The sequence below is a fragment of the Talpa europaea genome, assembly GCF_964194135.1.
Source record: "Talpa europaea genome assembly, chromosome: 4".
NCBI lineage: Eukaryota > Metazoa > Chordata > Mammalia > Eulipotyphla > Talpidae > Talpa > Talpa europaea.
The window spans coordinates 105,104,415-105,126,230 of record NC_140070.1 but is presented as its reverse complement, the minus strand read 5'-3'; the positions used below and the strand labels follow the sequence as shown (position 1 = coordinate 105,126,230).

The following is a 21,816-nucleotide window of genomic DNA, read 5'->3' as shown; positions in this document are numbered from 1 at the left end:
TGGTCTGTTCATTTTTCTGGGTTCAGGTGTAGCAACTCCTACTGTTCCAGGTGATGACTTCACTTCATTTGGTCTATAAGCCTGATGTGGTTGTGTGCCTAAATTTTGTTGAGTAGAGAGTTCCAATCTTCCCACCCCAGGTCTTTTTCTCTTTGCTCGGCAACCAGTGCTTAGACACACTCAACTGTCAGGCTTCTCCTGGATGACTTTTTGTGGGTCTCTTAAGCCCTTCAGTCTGGGTTAAATCATCACTGTTGGGCCCTGGCTTTCTGTAGTGGCAGGAACATACACGGCGCAGGTTTTCTATGATCCAGCAGACTGGGTAAAGGAGGAGTCAGAGTCCTTAGTGGCTTTTTGCAGGTCTTTTTATTTAGATTACCAGGTACAAGGCAGGCAGGGGCGCTGGGGGCCGGGAGGCTGGTAGGCCTCCCGGCCCCCAGCAAGTCTTATCTGGGCTCTCTGGAGTTCTCTGCTTCTCTCTTGGCTTCTTCTGCTTCTTTCTCGGCTTCTCTTTCAGCTTCATGCTGCTACTGGCATCCCCGTGACGCCGCCTTTATAAACTCAGTCTCTCAGCCCAGGTGTACCCACTTCAGGTGCCCGCCATCAGGCATGCATTCAGGACCACAGGGTTCCCTAGTTTATACTAATGGCGGGAGGGCAGAAAAGCCTGATACCTTTTACCTATCCTACACTTTCTCAGTGCTGCTCCAGGTCAGTGAGATTCCTGTGCCATGCTTATTCCTGCCAGTTACCTAATACTTACCTAACACTTACCTTGATATCTATTTTCTATCAAGATTTATCCTTAGGGTATCAAGAACAGGGAATAGGAATAAAACCTGGAAAAGAAACTGTTTCACAGAACCAGATTATGAAGAATTTACACCAAAAGAAATTAGATCTCATTTCCATCATTTCTGAAAGGAAGTGTTAATTTGCTAGTCTAATATATTAATCTAAGATTATGTAAGCTTATAAAATAAAACATAGACCCAAGAAAGAAAAAGATATTTCATCGTGTCTCAACTGCCCCTACTCTATACTCACCAAACAAACAAAACAGGAATAAATAAATGCATTAAAAAAGAAACAAGACAAAACAAAAGCCAAGCCCACCTCCATCTTCCGACCACAATGCCATTTCTCAGTGATGTATTAAAGCAAAGAGCTAATATTTTAAAAGAATGACAGGCCCTGTGTCGGTTCGTGTACTACTAGTCCTACCAGGAGTTAAAAGTCTTCGGAGTAATGTGGGCCTCTCTCTTGGGCCTTGTTAGAAGAGCTACAGCCCCAAAGCATTGTTAGTGTTTTGCCTACATTCACCACTTCGCAGCCACCACCAATTTTTCCCTGACATGAACTCTATTTATTATTTATGACAAAGCAGAAATATGGTATTGATTCTGTTCACAAGGGGAATAAACATTCCCATAAATCCAGGTCACCTGAACAGATGCACTGATCCACAGTGATTCCCGAGGTTTCTGTCACTGGTACAGTTTACAAGAACAACACACACGTGTTGGTTTTCCACATTGTGAGTTTCAGATAAAGACCCTGACTGAGCTAGGGAAGCATTCTGGCTGACAAACCCCAGGAAGGGAGACTTATACCTGAGACCACTGCTCTGCCCTGCATTTACCGCCACCCCCTTTTCTTCCTGCAGCCACTGAAGATGGCCCCGAGCTGGGGGCCAGCTCTGATGTGGAGGAGCGGACACCCAAGGGGACTTCTGGTGCTCGAGCTCTGGGCACACACACGTCAGCTACTTTCACTGGAAGCGGAGAGCGCATGCTACGGTCTCTCACCAATGGGAGCACGACTTCCAGGGGAGAGGGGCGCTCTGCGGCCCACCCAGAAACAGAGAGTGCCACGCTGCACGGGGACACGACAGTGACTGGTGATGCCCACCTGGTGTCAGGCTCCCTGCCCGTCTCACAAGTCCTCGGAGGTGACAGTAGGATATTTCCACATTCCTTTGGCTCTTCTGTCGATTTGCTCACAGATCTAGATTGATTAAGCTCCCTGTCAACGTGAAAAGCACTTTACAAACTCTTTATGAGAACTTTCTGAGTTCTCCCACCTCCCCTCCCCCCACTGCCCACCAAGCACACACACTACACACCCAACACCCTTGCCTGAGGCATTTGTGATGTTATCTACCAGGATGCTGGAAATTAAGGAGACTAAGGGCTATAGCCACTCCCCTGGGAAAGAAATATTCCACAGAATGGAAAATTAGGAGGCTTTGCCCTTTTCTCTTGAGGCATAACACTTGTTCTATTTGGGGTCTTACATGTTTTTCAGATACCAATTTGCTTTATGAGAAAGGCATGGGGAGGGAATTTGTATCTATTCCCTATTCTTCTGCCCCCCACCCCACTTCTCTTGAATCACTTCCATTGCTGCCACCCCTGCCCCTCACGGAGGGTGGGTGGGCTCCAGTCTTTCTGCCTCCCAATTCTGGGCAGGGCTTGCCACTCACCTCTCCACAGCAGCATTTTACCCCTGGCATCCATGGGTAGGACACTGAAAGCATTCAGGAGCTTTCTTACTTGGCCTAACCTTCGTTTTTCCCTTTGCAGTCACTGGCGTCAGCAGCGATCAAGTGAGTGGCACAGACATTGAGCAGAGGACTTCCAGCGACCTCACAGACCACACCTACGTTTCATCTACTTTCACCAAAGGAGAACGGGCATTACTGTCCATTACAGACAACAGCTCATCCTCAGACATGAGGGAGAGTTCCACTTCCGTTCAGATCTCAAACTTTTCACAGTCAGACCATTCTTCCTTTTCTCAGGTCCACGTGGGAAGAGAGAAAGTCTCACCCTACGTGGGGGAGTATGCTCAACCTTCCACAGAGTCACTGGTTGTGCGCACGGCCCACCCTCCATCCTACACACCCACCGTTCATGTGGAAGACACCTGGGTTCTTCTGGACGCTGATGCTGGACCGGTTGGCAACTCATCTTCTTCAGGGTCCTTGTTGCCTCTGCCGTCAGTGTCACAGTCCTACCAACCATTCTCATCATTGTCATCCACCAGGGCCGCCACTCACCCACAGCAGTCCACCCCCAGGACTCCCCCACCTTTATCATCCTCACCACCACCTTCACCAGTATCCATGACCACGTCGACCCCTGCCTCTGTGTCCATATCCCAAACAACCTCGCCACTGTCACTTTCTACCGTGATTCTGCCCAGGGCCAGGGACACGCCTGTGACTTCAGTTCGTGTATCAACAGTGGCCTCATCTGTGGCCATGCTCCCCAGTAGTCAGACGGCAGGCTCTACGAACCAGAGCGGCTCACACCATGAGAAAATCATGACGGATTCAAAGCTACCAAACCCAGTGTCTCTGCCCACGGAGGCCACCAAAGCTGTAACAGTGAGCTCCACTTCAGGGATCCCTCTGCCTCCGGCCTTAACAGAGTTCTCTCCTGAGCACACCCTTCCAGTCACAAGCACCAGCTCAGCCCAAACATATCCAAGTTTGACAACCTCTGCTCCTAAGACCTCTCCTCCTCCTGGGCCCACTGCCAGCCCCCCATCAAGCACAGCAGCTCCGATGGCTGGCCCCACCACAGTACAGGCTACATCTGGAAAACCACCTCTGCCAACCAGTCCTGAAATTCTAGTGTCACGTAGCTCAAGAGAAGGTGCGGCCACTACACGAGGGAACCCAGAGCATCTAGATGCTACCACCCAATTGATCCCCCTGATCAGTATACCTACAACAGCAAGAGACGTGACAACAGGGCTTGGCACTGGAGATGAATACAGTCCAGCTTCACATTTCCTCAGGACGTCTCCTTCCCAAACCACAGATGTTTCCATGCCTGAAATGTCGCCTCCTTGGTCTCAGAGCAGCACACAGTCACCCGTGGCTTTGTCGTCTCCAGCCTCAGGTAGAGCACAGTGGTCTTGGCACACAGTGCTGCATGGGCCTGGGGATGTGTGGCAGCCATCTTTGCAGTAGTGCTGTGTCTGATTTGTGACCACAAATGCTTCCAGTTGAAGCACATAAAACATAAAATTGTGTCGCAGTAGACCTGATTTTCTTACCTCTGAATTGCATACTTCTTCCTGAAAAGGACCATGTGTGACATTAGCACACACTACAACTGTAGCTTGTACTATCCTGCAATTTTAAGGGCTTTACAAGCCTGCCTTTAATACTTCTGAGGCTTGAGCTGGGCAGTGATGCAGGACAGGAGGGTGTGGAAACTGAGCCAAGAAATTCTAGGAGGTCTTCCCGAGATACGGAGTGATCAGGTGGGTGGTGCTCCCAGTTTCAGAGCCCTTAGTTTCTAAATCGGTCATTTGGCTCTTCAGAGAAATCCCAGGCTCCCTAAGATCATGTTACTAGTGGACAAGTGCAGGTGGGGGCCGAGTTCAGTGAGAAGCTGATGAACTAACTTTTTCCCACAGCGACTGCCTGACCGGGGCTCTGTGCATTGTGCTCGAGGTTGTCTTTCTAACCTTGGAGCTGCTGGTACAAGGAAAATAAAGGCATCATGTGATTATCATTTAAGGAAAGATATAGAAGGAAGTAGGAGGATATATCTTTTGAGGTCATGTTCAATATCGTACATTTGGCTTGTGCACACTCAGATAGGGAACCGCTGTTGCTGAGGGGGGCAGAAGTGGAGACTGACATCTTATGGAAGAAGGAAAGAGAGAAGTGCTTTGTAGCGACTGGAGTGGGGAGCTCAGTCAGCCACAATCAACCTGGGGGCTGAAAGGATGTAATCCACCTCCATACCCAGCCCCACATGTCATGATGCATCGGTACCCCCTTTGTATTAGTGATCTGAGAGCTGGATCACTTTTCCTAGGAAAAAGAAAGGTGGATCCTTTTCCTGGAAGTTTGGGAACCTGACCTGAGGACTCGGAAGGCCTCATTCCAGAGGCCAAATGTATCCCAATACCAGATAGAACATAATTTCACACACCTGCCTCCCTGAAAGCTGATGATGGTCATGGTAGTAGGTGCAGGCCAGTACTGTGAGCACCATTACTGGCTGTTAATATGTTCTTTGTGACATTGCCCCGGGGTGGAGTGTTTGGATGTATAGGTGCTGTTCCTACAGGTGACTGTAGGTGTATTAAAGTAGCAGTGAGAAATACAAACACCGTCTTTAGGTTTAGTGTACTTGTTTTTTTGGTTTTAGAATTCTTGACTTCCACCTTCCTTTTCTCATTTTGCTGATTTTCTCCTTGGAGAAGATGCAGTTAATTGTGGGTTTCAGCCTTTCTAAATACATATATATATATATATATATATATATATATATATATATATATATACCTTATTTATTAAGCAATTATTATAGAATTCAAGCTTGACAGTGCCAGTTATACCAAAACAGAAGAGTGTGATGCTTGGGAGCTGGGAGTCAGAGACGACAATGAAGCCAATGCATCTGTAGGGCCTCGGTGAAGGGCTCCGTGTTACTTTATGTAAAGAGAGGGCTTCGCGATGCTCAACTCCAGTTGTTTTTCTAAATGATTGTACAATATATAGAGGCCCGGTTACATTTGGAGATTTTTGGATAAAGGGAAATCCTGTAGCAGGGAAGATAGTTGACCAGGGATCTTTTGTTCCTCTTAATATGTGTTTTAAATTTTTGTTGGTTCAGGTAGGATTTTCTCAGAAGCAATACAATCAACCCTGAACTGTGTGACCTATAGGTGGCATTTGAATTTGAACCACTTCTTGTGTTCAGGGATCCAATTGTCTAACATTTGGTTATGTCCACAAGCTGGTACTGGCGTCCAGTCCCACCACCTCTCCTCTGCACCTCTTGGGAACAAACTCTATTTTGGTAGTGCGGCTCTTCAGGGCAAGTAAACAGAAATAAGCAAAAATCAAATATTAGCTGGAAAAATTAAATATTTACCTGAAGCTGCCTTTATGTTTCCTGTGTGATTAACTGCTTTATTCTTGGAATGTGTTTTTAGTTAACAGCTGTGCCATTAACCCTTGTCTCCATGATGGGAAATGCCTTGTGGACCCCACCAGCCGTGGGTATCGTTGCATATGCTCACCTTCCTGGCAAGGGGATGACTGCAGTGTGGGTAAGAGGAAGGGTAATCTTTGGTGGTCTGCACTGCAATAGCACACCCAGATAGGTAGTAAATTCCTTTTTTCCTCCCAAATGTAGGGGAGTAAGATTTTTTAATTAGCACCCTGCTTCCTTGAGAGTTAGCATGGTTACGTGTTGTCAGACAGTAATGCTGATAGCCTCCATGGTCTGGCTCCATTCTCTGGGCCCTATACTCCTGCCATACTGAGCCAGCTGCACTTCCTGCCCTTGACCTTCCTTGTGTGAGTGTCTCTGTGTAGAATTCCCTCTCTCCCACCCCATGTCTTTTATTAAAGCCTCTGTCTTAATCCAGATGTTATATGAAACAGTTCTTAACTTTTCCTCCCCATCAAAATCTGCTTCTCTGAACTTCCGAACCCTCCATTGTACTTATAGTTAAGTGCAGATGTGGCTGCCAAGCTTCACAATAAACTGGCAGCCCCTGGAGGACAGAGCAGTCCTCCTCATGTCTGGGCTGCCACTCGGAGGCCATTGGCCCTTCGTGAGCTCTTCCTGTGCTGGGTCACGGTTTTGCTGTTTGCTACCGATGTTGCATGACCTTGTTTTCTGTCCTCCACAGATGTGAATGAATGTCTCCTGAGCCCCTGCCCGCCCCTAGCCATGTGCAACAATACTCAGGGATCCTTTACCTGCAAGTGCCCAGTTGGGTACCAGTTGGAAAAAGGAATATGCAATTTGGGTAAGGATGTTAGCCTATCTTGGAATTTTTTTGCACTGCAGTATATTTTACAAAATAATATTGTTTTTCTTCCTAATCAAAATCAAATATTCACTGAAGACATAAACTTTTAGAATATGGAAAGACTTAGATGATGATATCTATTATTCAGCCACCCAAGAGATCTAGCACTTTATTTGTTATCTTTTTTTGTATTGTATACATTATATATTTTAGTAGTTGGAATCATATAGTATTTGTACACATTTTATATCTTAAACATTTTGCATGTTATTAAAAATATACAAACATCTTAACTGCTCCATAAATATGCTATCATTTGTGCCTAACATTATTTCCCTAACCCTTCCACTCTGCAGTTAGGAGGAAAAAAAAACACATATCACAAGTATACTATAACCATATAGTAAAAATAAATAAATAAATACATAAATGTAGATAAATAAAAAAAATTTAGATGGGGGGGAAAAAGAGGGTAATCAATCAATCCCTGATTACCCAATCAGATTCAAACATTTTTTTAAAAGGATCTTCTTGTTCTTATCCACAGGCAGATACTATTTTACAAAGCTGCCGCCATAATTATGCCTTATAATTTGTCACTTTTTTTCCCCTAATTTGATAGATTCATGAAGCTGGTCAGTTTTAGACATAATCTCCATTTCATAGGTTAAAAAGCAACAACTCAAATGAAAACTTAGGCCTTGACAAGGTGCTAAGTGGCCAAGCTAATGCAACTGCTTGATACCAGATGGAGTTTCCAGCCCACATTTCCTTCCATCACACAATATGCTGCTAATCATCAAAGCTTCCTATTACACAGGGCATGACCTTTTGTTAGAGCAAGGAGTCCAAAGTAAAGCTTGTTGAGGACTTTAGATGTGAAGAACAGAGTTATGTCGACCTCAAAAAGGCAACCAGCTCGTAAAGCCACACACGGAGGAGGCAGACAGGATGTGTTCAGAGTGCACTCTTCTCCCACCACCATAGCCCCAGATTACCTTGGAACACCCCCCCCCTCAGGTGAGAAGGAAATGGAGACAGAAGACAACACATTAGGGTCCTATAGTTTATTTGTGTTCAGTACTCTTTAGACTGCCATCCTCATTTAAATAAGGTTTTGAATATTAATGATGACATTTATCTAAGCTGAATAAGAAAGATGGCAGGTAAAGTGACTCAATGTTGAACTGTCTTATCTCCCATTATGGTTGTATTTTTTAATAGAATGTGATAATAGAATGTGGTAAATATTTTTTAAGAGAACAAATGTCTGTATCCTTTGAAAGTGTTATTTGCATGAATTCCTATTACCCAGAGACTTAGTGGAGTCCTAAGATGTTTTAAGAACATTGGTACTCTACTAAGATAATGGTAGCGTTTTAAAAGCTATTGAAAATATAAGAATCTAGAGAAGGTATTACTAAAGCAAGAAAAATCTAGGAACACAGATATCAGTCAAAATCAAGAATTCCTCTTATTCTAGTGGTTTATTTGCTCTATTTAGCAACCCCGTGAAAGAGATAAGGCAGGAGCTTCCATTTTAAGAATGGGGGAACTGGAAATGATTTTATTTTAAAGCAGGGTAGAAAGTATACTTGTCCAAGAACTCAAATGCCTGGCTTCTACCACCAACAAACAGCACAGGCCACAGGGTAACCACCAGCTCTGCTTCCCACTCAGGGTGATTGTGAAGATCAAATAAAATAATTTACTTGAGTAGAGTTCTCCGGATCGGCAGTATTATTTCATATTAGCCTTCAGCCTCTTGGACCACCACTGAATAAAAATAAACTGCTGGGAATGCAAAATAAAAATTATGGATTTTTAAGAAAGTCACTTAGATAACCTCTGTAAATCAACAGTTATATTTGAAATAAAAATTGCCTAAAAGCCAGGTGACATCACTGCAGGTAGAAGAGGTACATGTGCCTGGGGAGAGTGCGGACTTCATGTCGGCACTGAAAGCAGAGGCCCATTTACTGTCATGACTCAGGAGAGACTCACGTCCTTAACATTGACAACATGTACGTGTCTATGCAGAGAGTTTGGGTAGAAGCTTATGAGATGTGAGGATGAGGGAGTGGGGTAACTGTTCCGGAAGCCTGCCTGAGGAGCGTCCCACAGCCTCCCGATGGGGGAGAGCAGTTCTATTGTGTTAATCATCTTTCCCTTTTCAAGTCATTTAGCTTCATTGTTCATAAACATCAGAAGAACATGCAAATTAGAGCATGCTGAAATGCTTTCATTTGGCCAAGAACATTTTCAAAGAGCTCCCTGCTGCTCAGAAAGAGTCCTAAGCAGCTGGCTTCTCTGAACTGTAGAACAAGCAAAAAGATGTTAAATAAGGATTAAGGGCTTTAGACAGTAAGTATAAGATGTTAAATGTTTTCCCTGGCTCATTTGTTGGGTCTTTTTCTTAATTCAGCAGCAAGCTTTCTGTGAAAGAGAAGCTTCATGGGTTTCTATGTTTGGGTTTTATTTTTTTTTCACCTGTCCACAGGGAAAGATTAAGAATTTAATATAAAGGAAGATAAGATATAAAGCAGGCTATATTCATTTCAGGCTATACTAATTTTTGGTTGCCTGCCCATTGTGAGTTCCATTCCCCTCAGGCCCAATCAGCACAAAATTGACAATAACTAGAATTTATTTTATGAGTCAAATAGGCCTTGAAAATGGGGATGCTTCCTTTCAAGTCTGAACCCAAACAATGTCTTGAATAGGCTTGTTTTTATCACAGCTTGTAATAGTCCATCGGCCCCTGCCGTGGGGGCTCACCTCACATGCATGGGCTTTCTTTTAACCCCTTGGTTGTCCTTAGAACATCAGGCTTCTCAGGGGACTGACAGTGTAGGGGGAAACAAGAACTTGGAAGATGAGCACACATGACTTTATTTTTTTTTTTAAGATTTATTTATTTATACAAGCACTGGGGTACAGGCCAGAGGCGCGGGAGGGTGGGAGAATTCACCAGAGACAGAGCGGGTAGCAGAACAGGCAGAAGGACCAAAGTACACTGCTGAGGGGAACAGCAGGCAAGACAGGAGAGGTCTGCCACACCATGTGGGTATCTCCCTGGCTGGCCGGGAATCGAACCTGCGCTGCAGAGGCTGCAAACAGCTTCACAGCACTGCGTTAACCTGCTGTACCACCCAGGAGGCCTCACACATGACTTTAAATGTTAATTTTGGCCCTTAGGAACTGAGTGAGCTTGAAAAGTTAGCTGATTTGGGGAAGTTTCTTTTATTAATGATAAAGCAGGCATTTCCTCTGAGCATGGGGTTTAGATGGGAGTGACTCCAATAAGAAGAGGAAACTGAAGCATACCTTGAAATTGAGAACTCATTAACTTGATAGAAGTTCTAGAGAGCGAGAGCTTTCCCTATCTAAATCTTTATAGGGACTGACAAGTGGTTTTTTGTTCTAGTCCCACACCTCCCTCACTTCCTCCAGCTCAGAGGATGCCATTTAGGCCTGCTCATCTCTTCTTCACACAGCTTTATTGAACATCTACTATCCAAGAGGGAGGACATTACTGGGATTTCTAGAAGTTTCCTCCTTTTAGCAGCCCTCACACCTACATAAAAGGCTCCTTGGAGTCTCTCACTCAAAGGTTTACATCAGCTGAGCTTTCAGCTCAGCTCAGTAGATGCTCACTTTACTAGAGATGAGCCCTGGGGAAGAAGAGGTCATCTTCACCCTCAAAGAGAAAGAACGCACCAAGATTGTCCCAAGAGGAAGAGCACAGCTGGGTACTCCAGAGATTTATGCACACACAGCCTGGTGTCCAGTCACCTGTTCATTGTGTGGGCTAACAGGTTATGTTTTTCACTTTCAGTCAGAACCTTCATGACAGAGTTGAAATTAAAGAAAAGTTTTCTAAATACCACCATGGAAAAGCACTCAGATGTCCATGAATTTGAAAGTGAGATCACTAAAATGGTAAGTTTCCTGAAAGGTATGTTTCCGCTGGTCCTTTTGTTATAGAGCAACCCCGATATTAAACGGGTTCCTGGCTGTGGGTCCTCACCCGCGCGCTTTAAAGGGACTTATGAATACTCTACTACAGACACACACAAAAAGGTTAATAAAAAGTTTATTTACAAGAGGAAAGGAAATAAGGAAAATGTACAACTCAGGGAGAAAATAGGGAAATAAAGTCTTTAATGCGTCCTACCCGATCCGACGACCTGGAAACCCAAAGTCACTCTCAGAGCTGGCCGGACGCTGCGAGCTGGTGGAGAGCCAAAATGGGGTCCCCCAAAGCCCACGTGTCTGCCTTTTATATCCACCTGGCTGCTTAACCCCACCCTCAGGTCTCAGCCACCTTCCCTTTGGTGGTGATGGGATTTGGAGTTCCCAGTGTCTTTGGCTTTGACCTGGGGTGGGGGTGGAGTCCACAAAGCCTGTATGGAATTTGCTTTGGGACATCCTTTTCCCCCTAACACTTTGTTTTCTAGAACAGATTTCCCTGGGGATCAGTTGTTCCTCCTGGGTTGATCATTTCTATGATCATTTCACAGTAAAATAAAAAACCTCTCAGAAATAGAAGGGTATGGAGAACAAGTGGTACCAATAGTAGGGTTTCTTTGAGTGTGTTGTAACATGCAATCCTTATCAGTGCCTTGGCATTTCCTCCCATGTGTGGGCTCATAGTCACCGATAGATAGATGACATGCACCCAGAAGAGCTGTTGTGAAGAGGAAACACCCAGGAAATACTATTGTCCTATCTGCTGTGTGACTTCCTTTCTGTACTTCAGAACTTGGGGAGAATAATGCTTTTTTTCCTCAGGGGAATGCCAAAGTTATTGCTGTTAATTCTGATTATCTATGGTTGAGAATTCATAGATTATCTAGGGACCTTTGATTTTCCTTTCCCTTTTAGCCTACTTTTTGTCAGGAAAAAGGAAGGAAGGGAGGGAGGAAGGGAGGAGGAAAGGACATGAAAAGGAAGAAATGAAAATGAAGCTGAGATAGTAAATTTTGCTTCTCAACTGCTACCTGAGTTTAAAATTTGGTGTTCACAAAATTAAAACTTGACCTTAATTAGGTTTAGAGATTAATGGATTTAGGTTTCAACTTTACTTGTTCTTTATGGGTAAAAATTAGTATATTAGCTAAGAACTATAGGATGCTATGTAACTATGGCTTTTATTTGTGCAAGAATTCCAGTTTCATCTCTGTGTATAGTGAACATCTGTTCTGTGACATGTGCTTTGCCAGATGCCTTACTCCTGTTAAGAGGTATTGCCAGCACTTTTACAGATAGAAAACTGGGAGTGTCTGGAAGACAAACCTTTCCTGAGTTCATACAGAGCAGGTGCAGTCAGGAGACAGCCCACTAGAGACCCTCTCACTTCCCAACACCAATTGCATGTTTGCAAGTCCCTACAACCATCCTCAGATTTGATGAACACTAGAAGGACTCACAGATTTCACTGAAAATGGTTACACTTTCCTACAGTTTACTACAGTGAAAGGATCCAGGGAACCCTTGTTCTCAACCAAGGGAAGAGACATGAGGCAGATAAGAGCTGATGTCAGGAAGCAGGAGCATTCCAAGTTCTGCACTTCTAATTGTCTTCTCCCCATGGAATCCTGGATAGTGCTACCTACTTTCAGCAACAGTGTGAACATAGTCAAGGAGTGGCATCAACAAGGGATACCCCCAAGCCTTGGGTATCTAGATCCTTTACTAGGGACCCATCACTAGATGTGGTTGACCACCCCTATGGCTGATCTCAGTCTCCAGCCCCTTCTGCAGGATGAGCTGATACCTTGTAACCCAAAGTCCCCATTATAAGTCATTGATAGATGATCTGGAGTGGCCTAAGGCCTTCAAGTAAACAAAGACATTTTTATCAGGCAGGCATTCCACAGGTTCAGAGGTTCCCTCCCAGGAGCCAAGGGCCAGACCTCTTTTTGTATCAGGTTAAATTCTTTAGTACACAGCAGTGTTTTACATTTACTAACCCTACACCTGTGTACTTGTCACCACCATAGCTGCCTCTTGATCATGTTGTGGATCAATATTTTATTCTGAGGTGGTACAAGGGTTTACGAATCTCTGCAGGAGGCATTCCTTCCCATTACACAGTGTTCAGTTACTTGTCTGACCTGTTAATTTTTGCCCAGTATTAGCAAAATTTTCAGTTTGACGCAATTCCTAGCCCCAAGAAAAAGAGAAAATTTAAACAAAGACTAGAGAAGCCACTCAACCAACCTTTCCCAAGATGCCATTCTGTTCTGAAATGTGCCACTTCTCTTTTTACCTGGGGAAAATGTTTAAGTAATGTTGGAGGACACTCCGCGTAGTGAGCAGAAGGGCCTTGACCCGAGTTCCTAAGGCATGTGAAAACACATGCGTCTTGGAGAAAAACCTGTGAGTGACAGGACTTGGTGTTGAGAGCCTGGAAAGTGACCTGTGTGGAGTTAGGCTTTTATATTTTCACAGTTTGAGAATAACAAAATGGAGAGACCCTGTGCAGTGAGCAGAAGGGCCTTGACCCGAGTCCCTCCTTGACCCGAGTCCCTAAGGGACTCGGGTCAAGGCCCTTCTGCTCACTATGTGGGGTGTCCTCCAACAAAGTAACAGTAGTAACAATAATAATAACAATAATGATAATGTAATTGCACATTGGAATGTACGGCAGTGTCAGACAAAGAGGTTGATAATGTCCCATGACTGACTCCATCTCCTGAAGAGTGAGCTGTGTCTCACATGGGTTTTGAGGACAGATGGATCTGCACCATCAGGGCATTGGCACCCTCTGTTGCATGAATACAATCCCCACTCCCTGCTGTGAGGGGTGGGGAATCAAGCATGACACTTTATGCCCGGGAGGAATTTCCCCCTTTCTCTGAGGGCAGGAAACAAACACAGAGAGAGTCACTCTTAATTTGCTCTCAACAAAAGGGCTCTTGACCCACAAAATGTAATATCCCATGGAGGACTTTTTTGAAGAGGACCTGTCTTTGAGTGAGGTCAACCCATTGTGGATTATGAGGGGTCAGGCAGGGCCTGCCAGACCTGAGTAGCTGAAAGGAGCCCAGCCTTTTCAATGAGGCTGGTTCCCTATGCTAAGTGCAAATAAACAGTTTCCTCTGAGTTTTTTTGAAACCCTGGGTCTTAGAAGATCTCTGCTCCTTTGAAGATGTTTTTCATCCAAGGGTGCTATTCTGAACATCATTTCCTGCCAAGATTTTCCCCACTGATTTACTGTCTGCCTTTCTCCCTTTCTCCCTTTGTACTTATGGAATAACAGAATAAGAGCAGAAAGGCATTTAAGAAAGGAATAAAAAAGGACACCACTCTTGTATAAAGACTCCTGCTGATAACTTGATAGCTGGAAAAATGTCTATTTTACTCTGAAAAATAGGAAATTGGTTCTAGGTTTTTATCTGATTTACAGTTAACAACAAACCTGTTCTTCCTTTCAGTTAAACATGTGTTTTTCAAAGTTACCCGGTTATACTCGATCCACTGTTCATGCTTCTAGGTAAGTATAAGAATTACATTTGCTTGTGAACCTGTCTATAGAAAGGGGGAAATACTCATAACATGGGTGCATAGCGTCAAAACTGCGCCCTGCTTTGACCAAATCACAGGGAGATCTAGGGCCAGGGTCAGTGGACCTTCATGCTCTCCCATTCCCTCTCTGGAAAATGGAGATGGCATTTATTTCCTAAAAGTCTAGGGCCTATCTGTCATTTTAGGACAATTAAAAACCTATGCACTTTGCCTATAGGGAGTCTAGTGCAGCAGTCATGTCACTGCAAACCACCTTTTCTCTGGCCTCCAATGTGACGCTGTTCGACCTGGCCGACAAGATGCAGAAGTGTGTCAACTCATGCAGGTCCTCTGCTGAGGTCTGCCAGCTTTTGGGATCTCAGAGGCGGATCTTTAGAGGTAAGAGAGGACTCTTTCCCCATACGGTTAGGTACAGACCTGGGATAGAAATGTAAGAAGTCACAGAACCAGGGCCTCCCCTGATGGCGCAGCGGTTGAGCGCTGGGTTGCGAAGCTGCCCGCAGCCCCTGCAGCACCTGTTCAATCCCTGGCCGCCGGGCGAGGGTCCCACATGGCGCGCAGACCTCTCCTGCCGCCCGCTGCTCCCCTCAGCAGTGTACCTCGTTGGTCTGCCTGTTCTGTTCCCCGCTCTGGCTCTGGTGAATTCTCTCACCCTCCAGCGCTTCTGACTACCCAGTGTTTGTATACATAAATAAATAAATCTTTAAAAAAAAGAAGTCACAGAACCAGCCTCTTTGAAGTGGATGTTAAGTAATAGATCTTTGTGCACATGTGTGCACACATGTAGCCTCAAGGTCACCTGTCCTTAGCATACTGTCCCTTCTATTTCTGCCATACAGCATTGGTGTGGGAAGGGAGATAAGAGTTGATGTCATGAAGCAGAAATCACTCTTAGGAAGTTCCTACTCTCTCTGCAGAAACAGAAATTCACACACAGAATGCACATGCTTGTCAGTGACCTAAAACCACTGTGATGTGCCATTAAATAAGAAAAAAAATGTGCAAGTATTATACCTGCTTTTCTTTGCAAATTGTAAATATACAGAAACAAGACTAGATCAACGTGGGCCACCCTGCTCACGGTGCCATTAATGATGTTTTCTCTTTTCTTGCTTTTGCTTTATCAGTTTTGTCCAAGCTTCTACAGTGCATCTGGTATGAGGCTGATGAAGACAGAAATTAGAGACAAAGGCACATTTAGTTCCTGGATGGGAGGGCTCAGCTCTAGAATGGAATAGCTCTGCACTGGGATCAAGAGTGCTTCCTCTAAAGGGGGACTTGCCCCTGCTGCTATTTCTTATGTGAGCCAAGTGGGCTCTGGTAACTCATTTCAGTACACAGTTTGGACTGGCAAAGGATGTCGAATCTCCATAAACTGCGCCCTCTGGCATCAGTTGCTGGACATAGTTGTGGGTAGAGATTTGGTGTGCTAGATGCTAGTAGGCGCTCTGGGACACGCCCAGTGGTCAGGGCTTTGCGAGTGCTAGACCCTAGTGCTCTCCTCTTGGGCCCCTGCATTGCAGAGCATGGGAGGGGGGAATTAACCTTTTACTCAGCAAATGCAGCCACTTTGGGCCAGGTGTTTGTTTGGTAAAAATGCTAAACTTTATGGACTTGAAGTTGTTATTCAACATCATTAAGTAATTGGTTAAAAATTTATCCCCTGTTATGCTGTGCTCTAAACTTTGAGGCAAGGTTTGGCTTTATTTTGTTTCTCTTATTTGTGATTCAAGGTACCAATTGTTTTCTTTTTTTTTTTTTAAACATTTATTTTTATACAAGAGCTGGAGTACAGACCAGAGGCGTGGGAGGGTGAGAGAATTCACCAGAGACAAAGCAGGGAACAGAACAGGCAGATGACCGAAATACACTGCTGAGGGGAGCAGCGGGCGAAACAGGAGAGGTCTGCCGTGCCATGTGGGAATCTCCCTGGCCAGCCAGGAATCGAACCCGTGCTGCAGAGGCTAGGGACAGCTTCACAGTGCTGCGGGGAGGCCCGGGTACCAATTGTTTTCTATCTGACTCACTAAGTACTTAGGGAGTACCTCCTATGTGATCAGCATTGTACCAGGTTTCTTTTTTTTTTTTTGTCCCCAGTAATTGCATTTTATGGCTTGCAAATCAAGCGACCAGATACTTGGATTTGTAAGGTTCTGCTCAGAGCAGATGTAGAGCAAGGTCCCGTCTTCCTTGCCGAGACCCCAATTTTGGTTTTGTTTTTCATTTAAGACCTCATTTTTTCTTTTTCTTTTAAGATTTATTTTATTTATGCATCCAAGAACTAGGGTACAGGGCAGAGGTGTGGGGGGTGAGAGAATTCACCAGAGACAGAGTGGGGAACAGAACAGGCAGACTGACTAAAATACACTGCTGAGGGGAGCAGCAGGCAAGTCATAAGAGGTCTGCTGTGCCATGTGGGCACCTCCCTGGCTGGGTATTGAATCTTGTATTGCAGAGGCTACCGATAGCTTCATAGTGCTGAGACTTAACCCCTTGTGCCACCAGGCAGGCCCAAGAACTTACTTTTTAGAGCAACATTTGGCTCACAACAAAATGGAGAAGAAAGTAGAGACATTTCCCATACATCCCTGCCACACATTTTCTCCTTTCATTCTTTCCTCTCAGAGCTATCTTGAGCAAAGATAGCCAGCCGTGATTCTCAGCCAAAACCGGGCTTGTGTCTCAGGTCTTCTGCTTTTACTAACACGCCAGCAGTGCCTCTCACCTTCCTGAGTGCTGGTGAGGTGGGCTTGATTATCAGCGTTGTCAGGTTCTGGGTGTTTCCAACATACCAGCTACTCTGGGCACTGCTATTGAAAAGGCAGGTTTTCCCCTTCAATTCACAAAATATCCGCTTCCTCATCTTTCAGAGAATGCAGCTCTCACATCTCCAGAGGTTTAGAGTCTTTGGAAATCCCCCAGGGAGTGTCTTAGCCTTAGATTTACATAAATTCTCATTGTCTGTTTGGCGGATGTTATGCCCAGGAAAGACTATGGGAATTGTGGATATGGGAAAATCACATCTCCAGGCTGAAAATGAAAATGGAATTATTCATTTGATGGATTCATGATAGAATTTTCTTTAAGAACTTTTAAGAGAGCAGAGGCAGGCCTGGCTTTCCTTGCTTCCACATGAACCTGCTCTTCTGCAGGGTAAGGTTGCTTCAGCAAGGGGGAGTGGTTACTTGCCACTATGCTAGATGAATGGGCAGGACAGAAAGAGAATGTGACATTGCCTTAGAGAAAATATCTTGCCAGGCCAGAACACTCAGGCTGGCTGCTAAACAATGTTAGTGCTGGCCTAGCAGTGTTTTTTTATTTTTTGGGTTTTTTTTTTGCCTTGGAGATATTTCTTTATATTAAGACTTAAGGACTGGCAAAGCCTTCAGAAGGTTTAGACAAGGGACATGAGGTTTAGTTCCTCTCCGATACCAGCTTTGCAGTGTTTTCCTGGTGAGATTTTCCATTTTTTATTTTCCCCCTTAAATACAAACTTTTCACAATAAACAAAGGAAATTCTATCACGCACACATAGGGTTTTGATTTAGCATGCCAACTTCTACTGATAAAGACAGGAAATTCAGCATTGAGCACTAAAGTTGTGTCCTAAACTTACCTCCCCATAGTCAGCCTATCCACCAGTCCCAGAGTGTCAGGATTCAGAAAAGAAAAGGATGCCGGGACCCCATGTGGGCGGGGCAGCTCCAGATATCAGCTCACACCCCCAGGACCCACCTAGATAGGGCCAGTTTTGCTGTGTTAAGACTGGTGCCTGGTTTCTGAATAAGTTGGTATCATCCTTAAGCTAGGAGAAGGGAGACCCTCCCGCACTACACAATGTGCACAGTGTCCTTCTGTGGCTCTATTCACCAGAACTCACTAAACTCACTCTTAGCACCAAAAACCAGCAACAGCAAATACCAGTTTGCCTTGCCCTGTATATGGGTGCAAGTTCCATTTCACTCTCCAGTTGATTTCATATTTTTGTTCTAATCTCTGTGTACCCCCATTTTTATGTGTCCTTTTTGTTGGGCCTGTGTTAGAAGCTAAAGCATACCACATTGTATCTGCTGTATACAGCCTCAGGGGGTCTGCTGTGGACAGCCTTGGAGAAGGCCATACATCCAACAGTAAATGTTTTATGGTAATAATGAAATGGTTCTCTGTCATCCATGAGATGAACGTGGCCCACGTACCCAGGGATGGACAAAGCCAGGTGCATACGCTGTAAGAAATAAGGCCGTAAAGTCGAGGGGATAGCAAGGTTGGGAGATATGCTCCTTCTCTGCACCTCCCCCTTAGTGGTGACCTGGTGACTGGGGGTACCTTCAGTTCACGTATGCTGAGTACTGTGTGGGGACCAGTCTCTGTGCAAGGTGCTGAAGATCTGGAAATGGGTAAACCCTGAGAAGGAGGCAGCATAGTGGGGAGACAGTCAGATAAACATAATTACACAGCTGTGGGGGCTACTGGCCACATCTCTCCTCAAAGCCAGTCTGTTAGATCCCCGGCCGCAGGGCATGCTGTGTCCATTTAGGCCTTAAAGATGCACTTCAGCTTGAGGGAGGTCTCAGGGCTTCCTAAACGCATGGACACATGGGCCGGCTTGTGCTGACTCTCCCCTGCAGGCCATACCTGAGGCCCCAGAGGACACGTTTGCAGTGAGCTCGGAGGATGGGGGCAGCACCCTGTTTCTTCTCCATTTGCTTTCTCACCCTGTGGTGTGCTGTGCTGGTGTTTTTAATGGGGAAATGCTGTGAGCTTTTCATAATAAGCCCAAGGGGCTGACACAAGGCTAGAGTGGCAGAAGGCGGTAAGGAAGGAGCTTCTGAAAGGAGTGATGTTGGACCATGAGGACTTTGTTGAAACTGTTCTCAGAGCCTCTTTAAAAAGAAAGTTCATGCAACTTCAGGTTGGAAGTAGAGGAGGTCTTATTTGACTTCACTGTCTCATCTTTCCTTTCCAGCCGGCAGTTTGTGCAAGCGGAAGACTCCAGAATGTGACAAAGAGACCTCCATCTGCACTGATCTGGATGGCGTGGCGCGGTGCCAGTGCAAATTGGGCTACTTTCAGTTCAACAAGATGGACCACTCCTGCCGAGGTGCGGTGGTTTCTGGGGGCCCTGGGTCTGTCCCAGGAGGGACGGGAAGGGGCCCTCTGGTTGTTCTAGGTGTGACTGCTGTCAACTAGGGGTGACCAGTTCCTGTTATTTTGCTCACAGCAGGACTGAATATATTATCTCCTTGGAATAATACCATTATCTCTGACTGGGCCGTGTTGGCCTGGCCAATCAAATGAAAAGGAAAAGCAGAGAATGGAATGCCTGTGGGTGCAATGCCTTTTCTTTTTCACCTAGTGGAAGTTTAAAAAATTATTGTTTTGATTCCTAAAGCTTTATTCTATTGTCTGCTAATCTTTTAAAATGGAAATATAAGGCTGGAGGTAAGTGTGTCTTTTTTAGCAGCAACTCGGGAGATCAGATTCAGAGCCCACTCTGCCTTTCTGATCACATATCATCCTGGGTAGATCACTTGCTTCACTGAGCCTCAATTTCCCCTTTTGTGAAGTGGGTATAGTGATGCTTCATTGGATGTTGGAAGAACTGAAAGCAGGGGTTGTGGAGGTGCTGCCTAAACCAATAGCGTTTGCTTTTATGTTTTACCCAGGTTGTTGTTGAGTTAATAAGTGTGAGGTTTAAAAGTTTCATGTAGTATTTGAGGGCAGAAGCATGATTCTAACTGAGGCTTCCATTCATTCACTTAGAGATAAAAACTGCTCAGGGAGTGCGGTGAAAGAATACTGCTTTAGGGGGCCTCCCCTTTGGCGCAGCAGTTGAGCACAGCTGTTGAGCGCTGGGTTGTGAAGCTGCCCGCAGCCTCTGCAGCGCCGGTTCAATCCCCCCTTGCTCCCCGGCCACCGGAGGAGGGTCCCGCATAGCGCGCAGACCTCTCCTGCGCAGACCTCTCCTGCTGCCCGCTGCTCCCCTCAGCAGTGTACTTTGGTTCTTCTGCCTGCTCTGCTCCCCGCTCTGGCTCTGGTGGATTCTCTCACCCTCCCACGCTTCTGACTGTACCCAGTGCTTGTATAAATAAATAAATAAATCTTAAAAAAAAAAAAACAACTCTTTATTAAAAAAAAAAAATACTGCTTTAGGGCCTCCCCTGGTGGCGCAGCAGTTGAGCGCTGGGCTGTGAGGCTGCCCGCAGCCTCTATGGCACTGGTTCATTCCCCAGCCGCCGGCAAGGGTCCCACAAAAAAAAAGAGAAAGAATACTGCTTTAAAATAAAATTAATTCCAGTCCAAAACACTGTGTACTCTGACTTATAAAGACGGCTGCAATATGTGACCCACCAGAAGAACTAGCAGTGTAGAGGTGATCATGTGGCTCCCAGCATCAAATCACGTGAAAACCTGTATGGCACAGTTCTCCCGCTCAGCCAACATTTGCAGGTGACAGATGTACTGGAATCTGAGTAAAAATCGCCCACTGGGGAAAGGTGACATGTCACTTATTTCTGTCAGGTCTTCTCACTAGGGGACTCATCCCATCAGGAGAAGATAAAAATACATTTCAGGGCATGCTCTCATCTGATCCTCAGACTCGCTGACAGGTTTGTATACAAAGGTCTTTGAAAGTGTGCATCCTTGCTCTGCACGCGGGCCCCATGGTGGGTTTTGAAGAGGCGCCGCCGGTGTTGGCCAGCAGTCCTGATGCGTGACTGTGGCATGGCATTTCTCAGCGCCGTGCCAGCCCGTGATACAAAGATAGGATGCTTCCTAATTCCGTCTTATCTGGTTGCCCTTCTTAGAAACTGGGACGTTGAGCCCCATTTCGTGTGGGCAGAGTGACCTCTGCCCAAATTCATGTGCTGGGGCAGGCGAGCAACCGGCGGGAGGGAAAGCGAGGGGAACAGAAGGGCACTCTGCAGGAGCACTGGCCCCCTGGCGTTCCTGGCCGCCTCCAGAGCAGCCCTGCCACCCCTGCTTCTGGCTGACCCAAGCAGCTTCCCTCTTTCCAAGTCAGTTATTTCACCATCATATCCCTTATAGACAAGCACTAGCAATAGCAGAGCTATCAGAGATTTTCCAGATGCAGTTACACAGGCACCAGCTACCTTATATTTAAGTAAAGACCCAAGAGGCAGCATAAGGAAACATTGGTTAGCTTGTAGACTTGTTGCTAAGGCCCATGAAGCCTCAACTCTGCAATATCCTCACTGGTTAGGTTTTTAATCTGTGGTCATTGGGCCTCTGATGAATGGACTGGCGGCTTCTTGGGCCACCGCTCTGTCATCTGGGTTCCAATGGGTTAGCAGTGACATCTTCTGGCCATGGGTGCTGGAGCACAAGATATTTAAGATATATCTAGGCCCCTTCTAGGCCCCTAGATCAGGGGTCAGTTCACTGTGTAAACAGAGAGCAAAGGTATATGGGTGTGTATTTTCTAAATCTCTGCAATTTACAGCAGTATATTAGCAAGTCTATATT

General features: G+C 45.5%; 1 protein-coding gene across 1 annotated transcript in view; it reads left to right on the top strand.

Annotated features, from left to right (window-relative positions):
* The window catches only part of HEG1 (heart development protein with EGF like domains 1), a gene marked incomplete at its 5' end in the record, with an annotated part of 83,068 nt that overhangs the window by 39,894 nt on the left and 21,358 nt on the right, over positions 1-21,816 (top strand). The window contains 8 exons of the mRNA XM_084232685.1: positions 1,667-1,951; positions 2,586-3,911; positions 5,968-6,084; positions 6,673-6,792; positions 10,634-10,737; positions 14,238-14,296; positions 14,546-14,706; positions 19,295-19,429. Of these exons, the coding sequence (XP_084088811.1) occupies positions 1,667-1,951; positions 2,586-3,911; positions 5,968-6,084; positions 6,673-6,792; positions 10,634-10,737; positions 14,238-14,296; positions 14,546-14,706; positions 19,295-19,429 (2,307 nt within the window). The remainder of the gene's footprint in view (positions 1-1,666; positions 1,952-2,585; positions 3,912-5,967; positions 6,085-6,672; positions 6,793-10,633; positions 10,738-14,237; positions 14,297-14,545; positions 14,707-19,294; positions 19,430-21,816) is intronic.